At 58.9% G+C, this 18,261-nt stretch overlaps 1 protein-coding gene across 5 annotated transcripts in view; it reads right to left on the reverse strand.

Annotated features, from left to right (window-relative positions):
* Nucleotides 1-17,974, reverse strand: part of KIF19 (kinesin family member 19) — a 29,011-nt gene extending 11,037 nt beyond the window's left edge. The window contains exons 1-7 of one of the 5 annotated variants that reach the window (XM_070480026.1): nt 17,816-17,974; nt 16,105-16,185; nt 3,686-3,796; nt 2,958-3,045; nt 2,536-2,672; nt 1,175-1,300; nt 674-811 (exon numbers count right to left, since the gene is read on the reverse strand). In XM_070480026.1, coding sequence (XP_070336127.1) covers nt 674-811; nt 1,175-1,300; nt 2,536-2,672; nt 2,958-3,045; nt 3,686-3,796; nt 16,105-16,185; nt 17,816-17,854 — 720 coding nt within the window. In that variant the 5' untranslated portion in view covers nt 17,855-17,974. Of the gene's footprint in view, nt 1-616; nt 812-1,174; nt 1,301-2,535; nt 2,673-2,957; nt 3,046-3,685; nt 3,797-8,201; nt 8,405-16,104; nt 16,186-17,815 lie in introns of those variants that run through there. The other 4 variants (XM_020872749.2, XM_070480028.1, XM_070480027.1 and 1 more) reach the window with 4 other exon arrangements.
* Nucleotides 17,975-18,261: the final 287 nt, after the last annotated feature.

Consider the following 18,261-nt stretch of genomic DNA (forward strand, 5'->3'; position numbering starts at 1 on the left):
AACCAACCCCACATGTTCAAACACAAGGCCCTTGTTACTTCTCCCTGGTGCTTGAGTTTGCCTCAATGCTAATAGTGAGATGCCCATGGATTCAGGCAACCATGAAACTTCTGAATTTGCCCACAAGAGAGGGCCTGGGCCCAGGCCTGGGTGGCAGGGCCGGGCAAATGGCTGTCGGCGGGGAGATGAACACTGAGAAGTGGGTGGCGGGCCCTTTTCTCTCCCTGATGTGGTGGGCAGGGTCCCCTTCCGGGCTCTGCCCAGGGTCCCCCACCCCAGACATCGTCTCCCCGGGGCCCCAGCTCCTCACCGGGCCCATTCATTCTCCTGGCTGTTTCCCCACGTCCTCCGGGACACGCAGTCTCCTTCCCTGGAGAGACCCTCACACTCCCAGGCCCCTTCCCACAAACAGCCCCTTGGGGGGGCCTCCCTGGGGTCCCCCAGCCCAACCCATCCTTTCTGTGACATCCCTCAGTGTCCTCCCCTCCAGAGCACCCCCCCCATCCCCATCCTCCCTGAAACAGTCCCCACTCCACCCCTCGGGGAGCGGGGTGGGCCAGCCTCCCTGCCCGCCACCCCCAAGCTCTGCCCCCAGCCGCAGGGGAGCCGGCCTTACCTGGGAGGCCCGCTCAGAGCCAGCCAGGTCGACCATGAAGAGGCGGCCCTGCCGCACCTCATGCAGGACGCCCCTGACCCGGCTGCGCTGGCGCACGGCCACCTGGAGCACGGCGTGGGAGCGCGAGGACGTCTGGTTGGCGGCCGTGGGCTCCTGGGTCCTCTGCCGGTTCCCCCGCATCAGCAGCTGCATGATCTGGGTGGGCGGGGCAGAGCAGGGAGGCCACTCCTGGGGGCCCGTGGGGACGCTCCCCAGTCCTGCCTCTGCGAGGTTGGGAAGGGGCCCAAGGCAGGGCTGGGTCAACCCGCCGTGTGCTGTGGGGGCCGAGAGGTCAGGGCCTGTCTGTCAACTGGGAGGCGGGATGCCTGGCCGGTCCCCAGGGTCGGCGTGGCCGGGGGCCTGTCGTCCAGGGTCCTCGGTGTCTGCCCCAGCTCCGGCCCAGCTTAGCCGCAGCAGCTCCCTGGTTGCAGAGCCCTGCCGCCTCTGGGCACCCCCCAAACACACACACGCGCGAGTTAGTGTCCTTCTCCACTGCCCGACTGGCTGCATGAGACTCGCCTCTTTGGCGTTGATGGTGGAGACCTCGGTGATTCCCGCCACCTGGATGACCCCCTTGGAGTCTTCCCTCAGCTCCAGGTACCCCAGGGCAGGGTTCAGCAGGTCCCGGATCATCTCATTGTAGATCTGATGGGACCCGGTCGGGAGGGGCAGGGGACAGACGTTAATGGGAGACCAAGAGCAGGAGGTTCAGGCAACAGCCCGGCTCTCCATCCCTCCTGAGAGTTCCAGGCTCCTCTCAGAGAAACCCCGGGTTAAGGAGACGGACCCCTTCCTTCCTATGGGGTGGGCGTAAGGGGGCTTCAGCATCCAGGTGGGAAACACTGGGCTGCCAGAGCCAACAGTACAAAAGGTACCCTCCCTCTGCAGGCCGACTGGGCACTGGGCAGAGGATGGGACCTAACCCATGGCCAAGCCCTGGCGGTTGCTAGGCAACCCTTATGGTACCTTCAGCCAGCCTCCCCAATAGCGGCCCCCAAAGTGCATCTTGCTGGCTAAGTCAATACCACGCTGGCTGGAGCAGGTGCTGGCAGCAATGCCTCACTGCCCCTCCTGAACTGTCGCCCAGGAGATTATCAGCTTCCAGAGGGAGCTGGGGAGGCCAGGAGCCAGATGGAGCCTAGCCCAGTGGCTCTCCCGCCGCTTCTGGCCTCTGTGGGCTCCCACCCCTGCCGATCTGCTGTTGCCCAGTGATAGCACTCCCACAGGTGGGCATCGGGGGCTGTGTGAAGGTGGAGAAGGGGGCAGGCCTAAGCCTGTCCGTGTATGTAACATTCTTACCTGCACCTACATACACAGAGTGCCTGCAGGTGGCCTGGCAAAGCAAACAGGGTCGGCTCAGTCGTGTCCGACTCTGGGACCCCATGGACTGTACTCTGTCCATGGGATTCTCCAGGCAAGAATACTAGAGTGGGTTGCCATTTCCTTCTCCAGGGGATCTTCCCAACCCTGGGGTCGAACCTGGGTCTCCTGCACTGCAGGCAGATTCTTTACCATCTGAGCCGCCGGGGAAGCCCAGGAGTGGGTCCAGAGGATGGCCTCTGGGAGGGTGGCTGAGGTCTGTGCTCAGTGACCTGGTTACTTTGGAGTAGCCAAGTGGGCAGGGCTCGGCTTTAAAGCCGCAGGGTCCTGAGTCTGAATTCCTGTTCCCTCACTTACTGTGTGACCTCTGTCTAGTTGCCTAACCTCTCTGAGCCTCTCCGAGTTTTATAAGGTGAAGCCGACCACAGGCACATGGGCGAGCAGCAGTGATGAGCGCCCCTAGGAGACTGCCCCCTGACCTGACCCCAGGGCGGTAAACCAGCCCGGTCCCGTGGACCTCCTGGCCCACACCCACAGGACGGGGTGCACCGAGGGCTCACCTCCAAGTAGGACATGGACACCTCGTATTCCATGTCGTCGCTGGTCTCCTCGATGGCTCGGAAGAGGTCGTTGAGGGTCCGGACGTAGATGCCGGGCTCGTGGTCTGTGCCCAGCATGGTGTGGGTCTTCCCGCAGCCTGGGGCAGAGCAGGGGGTGGTGGGCGAGCAGGACGGGGACCGGGAGCGCGGGGGCCCCTGGCAAACCTGGGTCTGTCCTCAAGGCTGACGCCTCCCAGGTGGCCGGGAGGTGGGGGGAGGGGGAGAAGATGGCATCCTTGGCTGGGGGTGGGGCTCTGGGTCCAAAGGGCTCTGGGAGAGGGCAGTTTCAATCCGCCACGTCCTTGATTCCTGCTCCGGCCTGGGCCAGACAAGCACCGAGGTGGAGGGTGAGGGGCTTGACCCTTGGGGGCACTCGCCCTCACCTGTGGGGCCATAGGCAAAGACGGTGGCATTGTAGCCTGAGATGACACCTTCGATGAGGCTCTTGGTGGTGGCCTGATACACCATCTCCTGCAGGGAAGAGGAGACCCATTAGGACCTGGGCACAGCCAGGGCAGAGCACACGGGCTCACCCTGACCCCCAACAGAGGCAGTTTCTTCCCTGGAGCACTCGGGCCCAGAGAAGTGGGGGTGGGGAGGGGGGATGGATGTCTCTGCTTTGCCCCCACGGAGGGTGGGGAGGGAATGCCAGCCTGCAAGAGTGCTCAGGACACCTGATACCCTCCCCACCAACAGCTGGCTCCTGGTCCCCAGCCCAGAGGATGCCTCACACCTGCTCCTTGGAGCATCCGCAGATGGATGAGATGGGGGTCCCTAAGAGGGTGTCAGCTTCCCCGAGGCGCCCCTCCCAGCACCAGAAGGGCTTCAGGCACCTTCCTGGGGCCCCCCTGGGGCCACCTGTGGGGAGCGCTGTGTGGGTCCCCGTGGAGAGTGGCATTTGTGTGCTGACCGCAGGGTGTCCACGCAGAAGGCTCTGTACGCACTATGAAGGCACACGCACGTGTGTGCATGTGGGGATGCAGCAGGGAGACAGTGAGTGATGGAGGGACGCCTGGGGCTCGGTCCCGGGGTCCCCAAAGGGCTCCCTCCCAGGTCGGTCAGAGGGCAGAGGAGGGATCCTGTGTGTCCCCAGGTCCAGGCGCCCCCTCACCTGGGTGGCAGTGAAGTCAAAGGCCACGTCGAACAGGTAGGACTTCTCCCGGGAGCGGTGTGCCCGTAGGATGTCATCAGGATCCTCCATTGGATCCATAAGAACCACCATCTGCAAAGGTCCCGAGGGGAGGCCAGCAGTCACCCGGGAGCCCCAGGCCCACCCCGATGTCCACACTGACCACTGACCTCACCCCCGCTCAGGGCGTGGGAAGGAGCGGGAGGGGCGTCCGGGAGCGCCGGGGTCAAGGTCAACCGAGTCCCAACAGAGGACAAGACGCTGAGCAGACTGGCTGCCCTGGGACCACCCCAAGGTCTCAGAGCTCCCTTCCGGGGTCAGCAGGGAAGTCAGGGCTAGTGACGGCCCACAGAGAGCTTGAGAGGAGACACGGCGTGAGGGTGGCCACTGCGGGAGCAGATAGAGGAGGCTGGCTTGGGAGCCCGGTCCAGCACCCTGGACCCAGGATATGTATAGGGGTCCCGCTGGGCGCACTTGCGTCCAGCACCAGGATGCAGGAGGCCCCAGTGCTGGGAGGACCGCAGCTTTGGGCCCACCAGGCTCCTCCCAGTAGGTAGACGCCGTGCTCACTGCACCTAAACTGGTCTAAGACCACTCCCTGCCCCCAGGTCCCAGCAGGGCCCTCCTCTGAAATCTTCAGTGGAGGGAGGAAGGAAGAGGTAAGACAGCTTCCTAGGAGGCCGGAGCCTGGGACCCTCACGCAGAGGTCTTAACCAGTCAGGTCGGATTCCAGGGGAGCCACGAGAGGGGACGCCCCAGACAGGCTGGGCTGGGGCTCTGTGCATGGAAAGGAGGAGGCCACTGCCCCGGGCCCCCTCACAGCCCGCTAAAGGCTGGGCGGCCACAGCGAGCTGAGTGCAGGGCGCTGGTGCATGCAGTGTACCTGGGGAGCACACCTGTCTCCGGCCACCTCCTCCGGGCTTCAGCCCCAGGGCCGTGTAAGCCTCTCCCAGGATCCAGTTCCTGGCTCGGGGCCTAATGCCAGCAGCAGGAGCCCTCATCAAGTGTCAGACCCAAATGAAGAAATACCCGCCCACAAGTCCACGGGTGTGGGGCCCAGGGGGATGCAAGGGAACCTGACCAGCTGCACGACCCTCACCCTTGGTGTCAGAGCTCCTGGGCACAGCGGCAGCGCCAGCGGCCCGAGGGGCACCCTCTGGGGCCTTCAGTGCAGGGGAGGGTGAGCAGCCTGCAGCGATGCCCATCACCCACTGATCACCTTCATATGACCTCTGGGCACCGCCAAGTTCATGGGCACCGTGGGCCCTTGGTTCCTTTGACATCCAGCCTCCTGAATCAGGACATTGTCAGCACGGCTGCCATGAGCCCCTCTTAAAAGAGGGCTTTGTCTGGGGCTCCATCTGTCTGGACCCCAGCCCGCACCCCACTCTCCAGAGCATCGTCACCCCCTTCCCTGTCCACTCGGGCACACAATGGAGCCCTTGTGCCCCTCGGCCAGGTGAACCGGAGCTGAGCTGCGGAGGGCTGGGGTGAGGGCTGGTGCTCGGGGCTGCCACCGAGGCAGCACGGGGAGTTCAGGCCGAGTGACCACACTGCTGGGCACCTTGCACATAACCCAGGCATTAAGTGATACGCCCGGGTCAGACAGAGATGTGATTTCCTGCCTGACATTCGGAGTACAGTGGGGAACAGACCATTTTAATAACAAGCGCTGGGCTCCAGGAGGCAAGCAGAGTGCAGAGAAGGGGCACGTGATCCAGCTTTTCCACTACAGGAGGGCTTCCTGGAAGAGGAGGTACCAGCACTGTGTTGTTTTGTTTTTAAATAAGATATTTAATATAGTTCCCTATGCTAATATACAGTAAATCCCTGGTGCTTGGTGGTTTAGTTGCTAAGTTGTGTTCGACTCTTGCGACCCCATGGACTAGAGCCCACCAGGCTCCTCTGTCCATGGGATTCTCCAGGCAAGGACACTGGAGTGGGTTACCATTCCCTTCTCCAGGGAATCTTCCCAACCCAGGGATCGAACTCGGGTCTCCAGCATTGCAGGCAGATTCTTTACTGACTGAGCCACCAGGAAGTCCTTGTTGCGTATCTACTTTATCTTTTAAAAATTTCTGGCATGCCACAAAGCAAGCAGGAGCTCAGTCCCCCGACCAGGGGTCGAACCTCTGCCCCCTGCACTGGAAGTGCAGAGTCTTAACCACTGGACCACCAGGGAAGTCCCAGCACCAGGTCTTAAAGGACGAGTAAGAACTGGCGGAGGAACGGGAGGTGGGAAAGCAAACAAGGGGACATCACCAGCAAGACCGTGATGTGAGAGGCAGGCTGTGGGCCGGTGGCCTCAGCTCAGAATCACCAGCAGCTCGTGAGAAAGGCAGGGTTGGACGAGAGCTCAGGAACTTTCCCTCCTCTTCTCACTGCCAGGAATCCCACGAGCACAGACCCAAGATGGCCACAGAAGGAGACGTGGGGGCCCCTCTGTGAGCACATGTTGACCCACAAAGCCTCTCCTGTACATCCTAAGAGTCACCCAGACTGGCACCGGGCATCGGCCCAGGGAACGTTTTCTGGCCACACCTCGTGGCATCTGGAACTTCCCCTACCAGGGATTGAACCCATGCCCCTCTGCAGTGGAAACACAAGAGCCCTAATCACTAGACCACCAGGGAAGCCCCCAGGGAATGCTTTCTAAATAAAGCTGCACTGGGGCCATGTGCAGTGCTAAATGCTTTGCACACTTTCTCCTTTTCTCCGACAACTTAGAGCAGGCCCTCATTATCACAGGATTGTAATGAGGAGTCAGATTGGTACCCAAGGCCACACTGCCAAGTACAGAGCTCGCTGGATTCAAAGCTGCTGGGTTCAAGAACCCAGGCCTCCCGTCCCCGCCTCTGGACCAGCAGCGGCTTGGCTGGGGGGATGCTCCTCTGTTTGGTTGAGCTGTGCCCCCGCCCTCCCCGACCAGATTTAAATGTTGAAGTCCAACTCCCCAGTCCCTCCCAATGTGACCTTATTTGGAAATAAAGTTGTTGCAGATGTAATCAGTTGAGTGAGGATGTGGTCCTTTTATAAGGTGGTGGTGTCCTTATTAAAGGGGGCTATTAGGACACAGACATATGTGGAGGGAAGGAGATCCAACCAGTCCACCTGAAAGGAAATCAGTTCTGAATATTCATTGGAAGGACTGATGCTGAAGTTGAAACTCCAATAGTTTGCCCACCTGATACAAAGAGCTAACTCCTTAAAAAAGACGCTGATGCTGGGAAAGATTGAAGGCAGGGGGAGAAGGGGACGGCAGAGGATGAGATGGCTGGATGGCATCACTGACTCAATGGACATGAGTTTGAGGGAACTCCAGGAGCTGGTGATGGACAGGGAGGCCTGGCGTGCTGCAGTCCATGGGGTCGAAAAGAGTTGGACACGGCTGAGTGACTGAACAACTTAGTGGTATTTCGGTCCAGCAGCCTTGGAAATGGATACATCACTCCCCCACTCTCCTGCCCCAAGGCAGGGCCATCCCTCAGCCCGGAGGTGGCTGGCCCAGCCTGGGAGTGTCCTTTCACAAAATCCCTGAGTCTTAAGTGTCTATGTTCAACCTGTAGCAAGCTGGATACCTGCTCTGGAAGGTTTCAAGGGGGATGTTGACCACACAAGACGCACAGCTCCCCCCACCCCCCCCACACTGGCAGGGGGTGGGGTGGGAGGCGCGGCTGGGGCAGGGCCCTGTCTCCGCTGATCCAGGCTCCCTGACTCCGCAGAGGCCCCGGCTTGCCTTCTCCCTGCCCTCACCACCCTACACCCAGACCTATTCTTGAGTCAAAGTCAGATGTGATCTTTGCACAGTTCTAGATTTGGGCCAGGGAACCCAAGATCCACTGGGGAGCTAGGGGGGCCTCAGACTCAGGGGAGGGGGTTGTCATCCGTAGATGGGGCCACAGAAGGGACCAGGCTCCTCCCCAGCATCTCCCAGGTGAGAAATACCAGGAGCAAAGTGTGTAGGGACTTCTTCCTGCTGAGCAGCGCTAAGCTGTGGGGCTTTGAGCAACTGAGCAGTTCTACCCGCGTCTTTCTGGCCTCTGGATGGCTCAGGGTTTTGCAGTCTTGGCGCTACTGATGCTTTGGGCTGGACCGTTTGGAGCGGGAATTGTCCCGGGCCTTGTAGGATGGTTGGCAGCAGCCCTCTGGCACTGGAGGCCACGGCACTGCCTCCTCCCCGGTGACATTGCCCCATGTCCCCTGGGGAGCAAAATCACCCCCGCTTGAAAACCGCCGTTCCCCCTCAAGCCACCAAACGGGCAGCAAGGTTCTCTGAGGGAGGGGAGGATGTGCACATCGGGTTCAGGCTCCAGACTGCTGGGTGACCCCAGGAAGACTGCACCACCTCTCTGGGCCTCACGTTCACCCCGGCCAGAAGTCAGGGAGGACCCACAGGGCCCTCACCCCTCGCCTGCTCGGGAAGCCGCAGCAGAGAACAGGAATGTGGGGGGCATCCAGCTCGGGAGACATCATTTCCCATCCAGGTGGCTCAGCTCACCGCTCCTTTATTCTCGGGCTGTAAACCAGACACAGCAAAGCAAAAGCCGGATTCCTGCTGGCTGTCACCTCTGTAAGGCTGCTTCTGGATTTGTGTTTGTTTTTTAAGAAGGAAAATTCATGGCTGGTCAGATTTCTAGTTGTACCATCCTGCGGGTACTCAAGGAAGGAGATTTTGGTCCCAGGAAGGGTGTTACAGGGTCCTGGCAGCCCTGAGGCTAGATGAAACAAGATCAGAATGCTGAGCTCATAAAGCCACCGAGGTCCAGCCAACTGCTCAGAACAGAGCCACATCTGGCTGGTATCCTGGCCGGGTCCCCACCTTCCTGCAGGACTCTGAGGACCCTGAAGCCCCGGGTAAGCGGAGGCGTGACCGACATGGTCCAAGGCTGCCTTTCTCATGGGTCTGCAGATCCCTTCATCGTCTTCCTGGGAGCCTCTGAAATGCAGATTCCCAGCACTGCCCAGAATCACTGAACAAGAATCTCTGGGGAACGGGGCCCACAGATCGGCCTTTTTAACCACCGCCCTTGTGACCCAGTGGTAAAGAAGCCACCTGCCAATTCAGGAGATGTGAGTTCAGTCCCTGGGTCGGGAAGATCCCCTGGAGAAGGACATGGTAACCCATTCCAGGATCCTTGCCTGGAGAATCCCATGGACAGAGGAGCCTGGTGGGCTACAGTCCACAGGGTCCCAAAGAGTCAGAGATGGCTGAGCACAATACAGCACACAGCTTGCCGTGCGCCCATTCAGGCGCTGAGTGTAAGCATTCTTGCTTCCCGGCGGCATTGTTCGTGCCAGTCAAAAGGTAGGAAATGACCCAAATGTCCATCAACCGCGAAGTGGTCAACGGAATCCAAGGAGCGTGGAGTAGCAGGGAACACCATCCAGCCACGGAAAGGAACGACACTCTGACCCAGACGACAACATGGATGAACCCCGAAAACATTATGCTCAGTGATACCACAGAAGGACCACAGATTGCAGGATCCCGTTTCCATGAACTGTCCAGAGCAGGAGAATCTATAGCGATGGAAAGTGGTTGTCTGCGGCCGGGAGGGGGCTGGGGAGATGTGAGGCGGTGTGGCTAAGGGCAGAGGGAAAGGCTCCCCGAATCCTCTCCCAGGTCACCCTCCACCAGGCTCAGACCTCCAGGACCACAGAGCCAGAAGCACCCAGGCAGTGGGTGTGCAGGTAGACTCTGCCCCTGGGGCAGGGAGCAGACTGAAAACGCCCTGGCTCCCGAACAACACCCACCATTCTGAGCTCAGCATCTGTCACCTTATCCTTTATTTATCTTTCACAATAGCCTCACCCTCACAGGATCGCTCTAATCCTCTCAACAGCAGAGCAGGTTATTAACATCCTGCCTTCTGATGGGAAAACAGAGGCCAGGAAGCCCCTGTCTCCTGAGACAGGACCCCCAGGGGCACCGGGAGGTTGACAGTTGGGCTTTGAGCAGCCAAGGCTAATTACGGGATTATGCATACGGGCAGGTGACTTAAATCCTGCAGATAAACACTTAAATCCTGCTGAGGGGAGGGGCGGCAGGCTGTGGGCTTGCGGGGTGGGGCTGGGGGGTGGGGTGGGGTAGGGAGAAGGAAGCTCTTTGTTCTAGAGCTTCTTTTCCCAGCCTCAGGACTCCTGGGCCCCACCGGCCTCTCGGGCTGCCTGCCCCCACTTTACAGTCATCAGGGGCGCTCCCTGAAGGGTCTGGCATGGGGTCTAGTCCCAGCCCCAGGTGCTAGGAGACTGAGCTCCTCCTGGACTCTCCCACGAACATATATGTGTTGCAGTGACCAACTGGGGACCACCAGAGGGAAAGCCCTGAAGCCAGAAGCGGGGGGGCAGGTGGTGGGTCAGGGTCTCACCTATCTCTGGGGCTTGAAACCATCCTGCCTGTCAGCCCTTGAGATAAACTAACATCTCTTAAACCCTGACCGTGCGCCAGGCACTGGGTAAGCACTGGGCGTCCAGGCACCCACGGAGATGTCCACGTATGCATACTAAACCACTTCGGTTGTCTCGGACTCTTTGCAGACTCTTTACAGACTGTTGCCTGCCAGGCTCCTCTGACCATGGGATGCTCCAGACAAGAATACTGGAGTGGGTTGCCAAGCCCTCTTCCAGGGCATCTTCCCGACCCAGGGCTCGAATCCGCGTCTCTTACATCTCCTGCTTTGGCAGGCGAGTTCTTTACCACTAGCGCCACCTGGGAAGCCCTGGAGACATCTAAGAAGGCATTATGTTGACAGCGCTATGAGGACAGTCCTGAATCAACCGGGGGTCGGGGGTGGGGCAGGTAAGACCACAGGCACCCGAACCTCCTGTTTACCGATCCAAACCTTGCTCCAGCTTCCTCAGAATGCAGGCACCGGCCTCTGGTCCGCAGCGGACACCCTGCCCTGTCCAGGTCCACCTCTGCAAAGCCAGGGGAACACGGACTCCCTCAGCCCCAGCAGAATGACCCCCAGCTCCAAGCAAGGCTGTCCTGGGACCCCCTCACGCCAGCGGGTGACGGACGCCTCGGTCCACCTCTCCCCGCTGGGACCACTGACTGGCGGGCTTTAACAGCGCCTCCTCCCTGCTGACCACCAAGGGCCGGGCTTCAGCAGTGACCTCGGGGTTGCTCCCCACCCCCTGGCCCAAGCCAGGGGGCAAGTAACTCCTCCATCACAGACGGGAGAGAGAACCCAGAAGCCCGGAAGCCCAGGACAGACCAGGCTGGGAGCCCCTCTGTGGGGCTGGGTTGTGAGCAAGGGCCATGAGCAAGGGGGCAACGGAAGCCGCTGGGTAAAGGGCGGGTCTGCCTCCCGGGCAGAAGTCTCTGTAGCGGAGGCGAGGCGTTGTGCAGGCTGCCCAGGGCCAGCGGCACCTCTGCTGGGAAGCAACTCCATGGCCATGCTGTGCTGGGGTTGCTCCCACGCTCACCCTGCCAGTCACCGGGCTCCAGACCTCAGGAAGGATGAGCTCAGCAGCTGGCCCATGGGTGAGGCTGCCCGAGCCTGCAGTGCGGAGCCCTCTCGGGGTCAGTCATGCAGGCCTGGGGGGCCAGGGTCATAGACAAGCCCTGGGGGTCAGCAGAGAGCGACAGAGTCCAGGGTGCAGCGCCTGGCCAGACTGGGAGGTTGCCCTTTCCTTAAATTTTGGCCTCGAGGCATGTGGGGTCTTACTTCCCCAACCAGGGATTGAACTCACGCTCTTTGCATTGGAAGGTAAAGTCTTAACCCCTGGACCGCCAGAGAAGTCCCCCATTTTGCTTCTTGGACTCATGTGTCTTTACCTCCTGCCGGCCAGGGTCTTACTGGTCAGAGGAACAGAGCACTTGAGTGGTGGCTGGTGTTTGAGAGGTGCCAGCCTGCCATGTGCTGTGGCTTCTCCCAAACTGCAGGCCAGGCAAGTGCATCCTTGTTTTATCTTAGTTCCCTGACCAGAGATCAAACTCCCTCGCAGGGGAAGTGTGGTGTCTTAACCACTGGCCCATCAGGGAAGTTGCAGGCAGTGCATCTTTGAACCCAGTGGGGAGAGAAGATGCTGGGGGCAGAAGCCTAGCCTTCTCCTCCTGCAGGGCCCAGAGTCCGTGTTGAGAGCCCTGGGCCCACGCCGCTCAGACCACCCTCTGTATGTCTAAGCCGACAAAGGAGTGGGCCCGTTGGCACTGCCCAGCCTAGAACCTTCTCAGAGGCGCGGCCCAGCCTCCCTCTCCACTGGCAGGGACAGAAAGGAGCCAGTGTTTGCCGTGTGTGGGCACACAATGGGCTGTGCCCTGGACCAGAGCGTTTCCATCAGCATCGGTTAATATCTCTCAGCCCCCACTCCGGCAGGGAGCCAGGAGCGGTGCAGAGAGACAGCATCTTTGTCCTGGACAACCCTGGGGGCAACTGGGACAAACAGGGAGTGGCCTTGCCAGGAAGGAGGGGTCTCTTCTAGAGTTCCCTGGCCCGTCATGGATGGCCCCTCTCATCAGCCAGTCCAGCAACCCTGGGCACTTTCTCTCACTAATGCAGTAAGTTCCCTACACTGAACCTTCAAGGTGCGAACATTCAAAGATGCCAAGGCACACCTTCCAGCAAGGACCTGGAGCCTGTGCCATCAGCGTCAGGCGTGCGTGACACCGCAGCCTGCCCTCCACCTCCTTGTGCTGACGACCCTTCAGCTCCAGCGTCTCCCGCCTCCTCGCCCCCTCCAGGCAGTAACTCCTCTTGCTTGTTCACGCCTCGCCAGCCCCTTGTGCCAACGGCTGTCCTGCACTGCCGTCCTTTTCAAGGTTCTGTACCGTGTAAGATTAAAAATGCTTTCTTTATTTTTTGTGTTTGTTTTTAAATATATTATTTGGGTGAAAAGCATTATAAACCTAATACAGTGCAGTACTACCTAGCCAATGGTGTTAACTGGGTACCTAACCGTGAACTTCCAGATGTTCAAGCTGGTTTTAGAAAAGGTAGAGGAACCAGAGATCAAATTGCCAACAACCACTGGATCATCAAAAAAGCAAGAGAGTTCCAGAAAAACATCTATTTCTGCTTTATTGACTATGCCAAAGCTTTTGACTGTGTGGATCACAATAAACTGTGGAAAATTCTGAAAGAGATGAGAATACCAGACCACCTAACCTGCCTCTTGAGAAACCTGTATGCAGGTCAGGAAGCAACAGTTAGAACTGGACATGGAACAACAGACTGGTTCCAAATAGGAAAAGGAGTATGTCAAGCCTGTATATTGTCACCCTGCTTATTTAACTTATATGCAGAGTACATCATGAAAAATGCTGGACTGGAGGAAGCATAAGCTGGAATCAAGATTGCCGGGAGAAATATCAATAACCTCAGATATGCAGATGACACCACTCTTATGGCAGAAAGTGAAGAGGAACTAAAAAGCCTCTTGATGAAAGTGAAAGAAGAGAGAGAAAAAATTGGCTTAAAGCTCAACATTCAGAAAACTAAGATCATGGCATCTGGTCCCATCACTTCATGGGAAATAGATGGGGAAACAGTGGAAACAGTGTCAGACTTTATTTTTTTGGGCTCCAAGATCACTGCAGATGGTGATTGCAGCCATGAAATTAAAAGACACTTGGAAGGAAAGTTATGACCAACCTAGATAGCATATTAAAAAGCAGAGACATTACTTTACCAACAAAGGTCTATCTGGTCAAGGCTATGGTTTTTCCAGTGGTCATGTATGGATGTGAGAGTTGGACTGTGAAGAAAACTAAGTGCCGAAAAATTGATGCTTTTGAACTGTGGTGTTGGAGAAGACTCTTGAGAGCCCCTTGGACTACAAGGAGATCCAACCAGTCCATCCTAAAGGAGATCAATCCTGGGTGTTCACTGGAAGGACTGATGCTGAAGCTGAAACTCCAATACTTTGGCCACCTGATGGGAAGAACTGACTCATTGGAAAAGACCCTGATGCTGGGAGGGATTGGGGGCAGGAGGAAAAGGGGATGACAGAGGATGAGATGGCTGGATGGCATCACTGACTTGACGGGCATGAGTTTGAGTAAACTCCAGGAGCTGGTGATGGACAGGGAGGCCTGGCGTGCTGCGATTCATGGGGTCGCAAAGAGTTGGGCACGACTGAGTGACTGACTGAACTGAACTGAACTGAGGCTAACTTTGTCGGACTTAATGCACAAAGTGGACTTACGAACGTGCTCTCAGAATGGAACTCCTTAGTAGGCAGGGAACTTATGGTAGATGACGTGTGTGTTAGTTGCTCAATCGTGTCTAACTCTTAGCAATTCCATGGACTAGTAGCCCACCAGGCTCCTCTGTCCGCAGAATGCTCCAGGCAAGAATAGTGGAGTGGGTAGCCATTCCCTTCTACAGGGGATCTTCCCAACTCAGGGATAGAACCCCAGGTCTCTCCTGCATTGCAGGCAGATCCTTTACCATCTAAGCCATCAGGGAAATCCAGTAGATGATAATTCACAGCTATTAAATACCCACTGTGTACCAGGACCTGGGGAAGCTCCCAAAGACTCTTTAGAGAAGGCATTGTGGTTACTGTCCCTAGTTACAGAGGAGGCAACTGAGGCTTCTGGAAGCAACCTGGCCAAGGCCACACAGCTGGTAAGTGGCAGAACCTACCCTGCACGACTGGTGTGTGCACACATCCTGCCCCCACTGGGCTTTTAGGTGGGGTCTTCCCAGCCTCCCCCTGCTTTCCCTGAGGTCTTTGAGGAAGGCTACCCTTTTCCAAGGGGGAACAGAGGAAGAGAAATCAGGAGGCCGGAGCCGCCCAGTTCTGCAAAGCCCACAGCTCGTCAGGGCTGAAGGAAGAGGCTGCGGCAGGCACCTGCCTCCGGGAACCCCAGAGGCAGGCCGGCAGCTCATGCTATGTTGCCCGCCTGTGGTCTTATCATGGCCATCAGGCTTCCTGAGTCAGGCTTCCAGAATCAAGGGCAGCAAGCGCTCCCTTTGCGTCTCTCTCTGCACCACGCGGGACCTCCCCACCTCCTCTGACCACTCCCCGCCCCCCAAAACGCACACTCTGCCGCCTTGATGAGCCCTGGAGCTCAGGAGAAGCCGGCGGCAGCAGCCACGGAGCGGCAAGTGGCCGCTTTCAGGGTCCCCATAGGCTAGAGCAGCATGATGCTTCTACCCAGGCACCAAGACTGCCCTTGCTGCCCCCACCACGGTGCCCACCCCCAGCCCACGCTTGGATCCTCAACTGCCTAACCCAAAAGCATCCTGGCTGGAACTTCCTTGCTGGTCCAGTGGTTAAAAGTCTGTCTTGCAATGCAGGGGACACAGGTTTGATCCCTGGCTGGGGAACTAAGATCCCACGGGCTTTACAACAACTCAGCCCGCGCGCTGCAGCTGCTGAGCCCTGGGGCCACACCCAGAGAGAAGTCCAGCTCTAAAGTGAAGATCCCACACACAACTAAGACCCGATGCAACCAAAAATAAAAAAATGCTTTTTGAAAAGACTACGGATGAAATGTCAAAAATAAAACCTTCCTTTAAACAAACAAACAAACAAAAACCACCCTGGCCGCGGGGGACAGTGCGGCTCCTGCCCGCACCTCCAGCCTCCTCTCCCTCCTCTCACCCCTTCTGTCTCCAGCCTGAGCCACGCTGGCCTTTTCTAAGTTACTCAAGCGCATCACCACCCCCTCTCACCACAGGGCCTTTGCACACGCAAGTCCCTCTGGTTGAAGTTTCCCCCTTCAGCACACTCGTAAAGAGCTCCCCTTCATCCCTCATGTTTCCGCTCAGGCATCCTTTCTCAGGGAAGTCCTCCCTGACTCCGGGACAAGCTCAAGTTCCCTCTTACTCCCACAGCACCACGCATTTCTCTGCAGCCCTTGCTGGCCACAAACTCACGTGTTTCATTACAAGAAAGCCATGAAAGGAGGGCAGGGTCTTTTCTGCTCACCGTGGTTTCCTGGCTGCTAGCACTACCCCCAGTGTGTTGTGGGTACTTGATAAATATTTATTGTCTCTTGTGTAAATGGAGGTGGAGCTTGCCCTGCCCAGCTCATAATAGTGACAGGAAGACCAAGAGAGCAAACAGACATCCAAAGACTCTGCAAACCATGAACAGTCTGGTGACCCTAGGAACACATGCTCTATGGGTAGCAGATCCATTAAGGTGGGGAAGTTAAGTCATGAGTACATGGAAGGTGTGTGAACTTTTTCAGGGCTGGAATGGAGGGCTCAGCTCACTTTCCCCTGGACCAGGGAAGCTTTTAGCTCTCTTTGGATCAATCTAGGGAGGCTTCCTGGAAGAAGGATGGTGGTTTCCTTGATGATGCAATCAACAGTACAGCCAGGAGTTGGGAGGGTAAATGGGGGGTCCTTCTTGCTTCCACCAGCTGAGCAGGTGCCTGCCCCCAGTGGGTGAGAGCAGACCCCTGCCCTGCTCTGCAGCTCCCGGCCACAGCCCCCACGTACCTGCTCGTCCACTTTGTGGGCGATGAGGGTGGCTCCTTCTTCCAGCTCCGCCACGCTGATGGGCCGGACCCGGAGCGCCACCTGGAAGGGCAGGTCAGACCCCCGGGATTAGATGCAGAGGGCTGTGCTGGGCCCCCGAGAGAAGGATGAGAGGACCCCAGGATCCTTCCTCGGACAAACCCCGTGGGTTCCTCTCTGATCAGCCAGCCAAGCCCGGCTCATCTTAAGGAAAACTTGGTGGTTCAAGGCGACCATCCAGGATGAGGGCCCCAGGTCCACAGCATGCGGGCTGTGTCTGCGTCTACGAATTTCCCAGGAGCCTGTGCCCCAGAGGAGAGCCCAGAGGAGACAGCTCTCTGCTCCTCCCGGCTGCATCAGTCACATGCCCGAATTAAGCACCTGCAGCTCCCCTGGGCTTTGAACTTGGAACCCTCGGTACCAGGGCATCCTGTCTGTGAGTCTGTGAGTGACACATCGCACGTGGCGGCCGGGTGGTGGGATGGAGGCCCAGGGAACCTCCCCTCCTTGTACTGACTACATCCCTACCCGAGGACGGCACCATCAAGGGCTCCCTCCTCGCTCGGTCCTCCGGCCAGAGAGAGATGGTGGGTCCCCCTCCTGGGCGTGGGTCCCCCGAAAAGAAGGGGGAGCTGTTTCTTCTTCTGATCAAGGGGAAACACCTGTTGGGCAGGTGGGTATAACTAGCCACCCTCAGGCCCGGGAAGAACCCTTCACTCTCAGAGGCACTGCAGGGTCAGAGTGCCCTCCTGCCTCCTCAGTCAAACCCCACAGACGGGAGGGGCGGCCCCTGCGTCCACACCTGCCAAGGCAAGCCATTTGCAAAGAGGCAATTCTAAACTGCCAGACAGGATGTTCCAGAGCCCTGGGCTTGCTGGGGGGCCTGAGGCGGAGGTACGTCTTCGAAGCAGCGAGCCCGCCCTACCTAGACAGGCAGGAGTCTCTGGGGTTGCCTTATCCTCCGGTTACCTCACCACCCACCCGCTGGTGGTGGAGGGGCTTCCCCAGATCTCAGAAGTTAGGGGCTGGGAGGGCGCATCTGCCTTGGGGTCACTGAGTCTCCCCCATCCCCATCACCCTGACCTGGCCCTGTTGATAATCAGAAATCTGTCTTTGTCTCTTAGCAGCTTCTTGGACCCCCATTCACACCCCTTCCTCTGCCCCAGTCCCCAGGGCCTGGGGGGCCGTCTCGATGGCTTCCAGCACTTCTCTGGAATATTTAGAGTCCTGACATGGACAGCCACTCAATAACCACCCCCCTCAATCCTGTGCCCGCTCCTCTGACACGTGGGGACTCTTGCCCACCTGTGGTCCCCCAAACCCCACCAGTCCTGGGTGCCCTGGTTCACCGGGAAACCTCCACTTTCCTTCTCCAGGAAGATGGGTCAGGCGCCCCCTGCCCCTGTCTCTTCTGGATCGGAGAGCAGTCTGGCGGCAGGGTGTCCCCTGGTGGGAAGGTGTAAAGTGGGGTGGGACTGAAGCCTGGCCAACTTCTCAGGTCTTAGCAGGGTGGCCAGGGTGCCTTCCTTCTCGATATCCACGACTTGGCAAAGTTGCTCTGGACCGTCGCAGCCCTGGTCTTAAGTGTCCCCTTACTGGAAACACCCAATGCGATCTGGGGGCCGCCGGCAGAGTCTGGGTTCTGGGGGCCGGGGATGGGTCGAGGAGGAGGAGGAGGCTGACCAGGTCTCACCATGAGTTGCTGGTCTTTGGAGTCCCCGCTGTCCTTCATGCCTGCGGCGGGCGGAAGGGCTCAGGCCGAGATCGTGGGCATGGCCGAGCCGCACGCCCACCGCCGCCGGGCCCGCGCGGCCGCTGCCTGACAACCCGAAACCAACAAGGCGCGCGCGGCCCAGGGCGCGGACCGGGGCGGGCGGGGCCAGGGGCGGGCCCGGACGGCGACCCGCCCCCCTTGCGCTGCCATCGGGAGGTGGCCGCCTCCGCCCGGGAGGCCGCCGAGCCTGCGCCGCTTTCCTGGGGAGCGTCGCCCTGGGCCTTCGGCGCGGCTCTGCGCCCGCCCCGTGGGCGCCCGTGCTCCCTGCCTTCCGCCTGCTCGAGCCACACGCATCCGCTGCCCCGTCCGCCTGCCTGGCCGTCCGTCCGACTCTCAGCGTCTCCCGGGCGGCAGCGGGCAGCATC

This window comes from Odocoileus virginianus, chromosome 17 (genome assembly GCF_023699985.2).
Source record: "Odocoileus virginianus isolate 20LAN1187 ecotype Illinois chromosome 17, Ovbor_1.2, whole genome shotgun sequence".
NCBI lineage: Eukaryota > Metazoa > Chordata > Mammalia > Artiodactyla > Cervidae > Odocoileus > Odocoileus virginianus.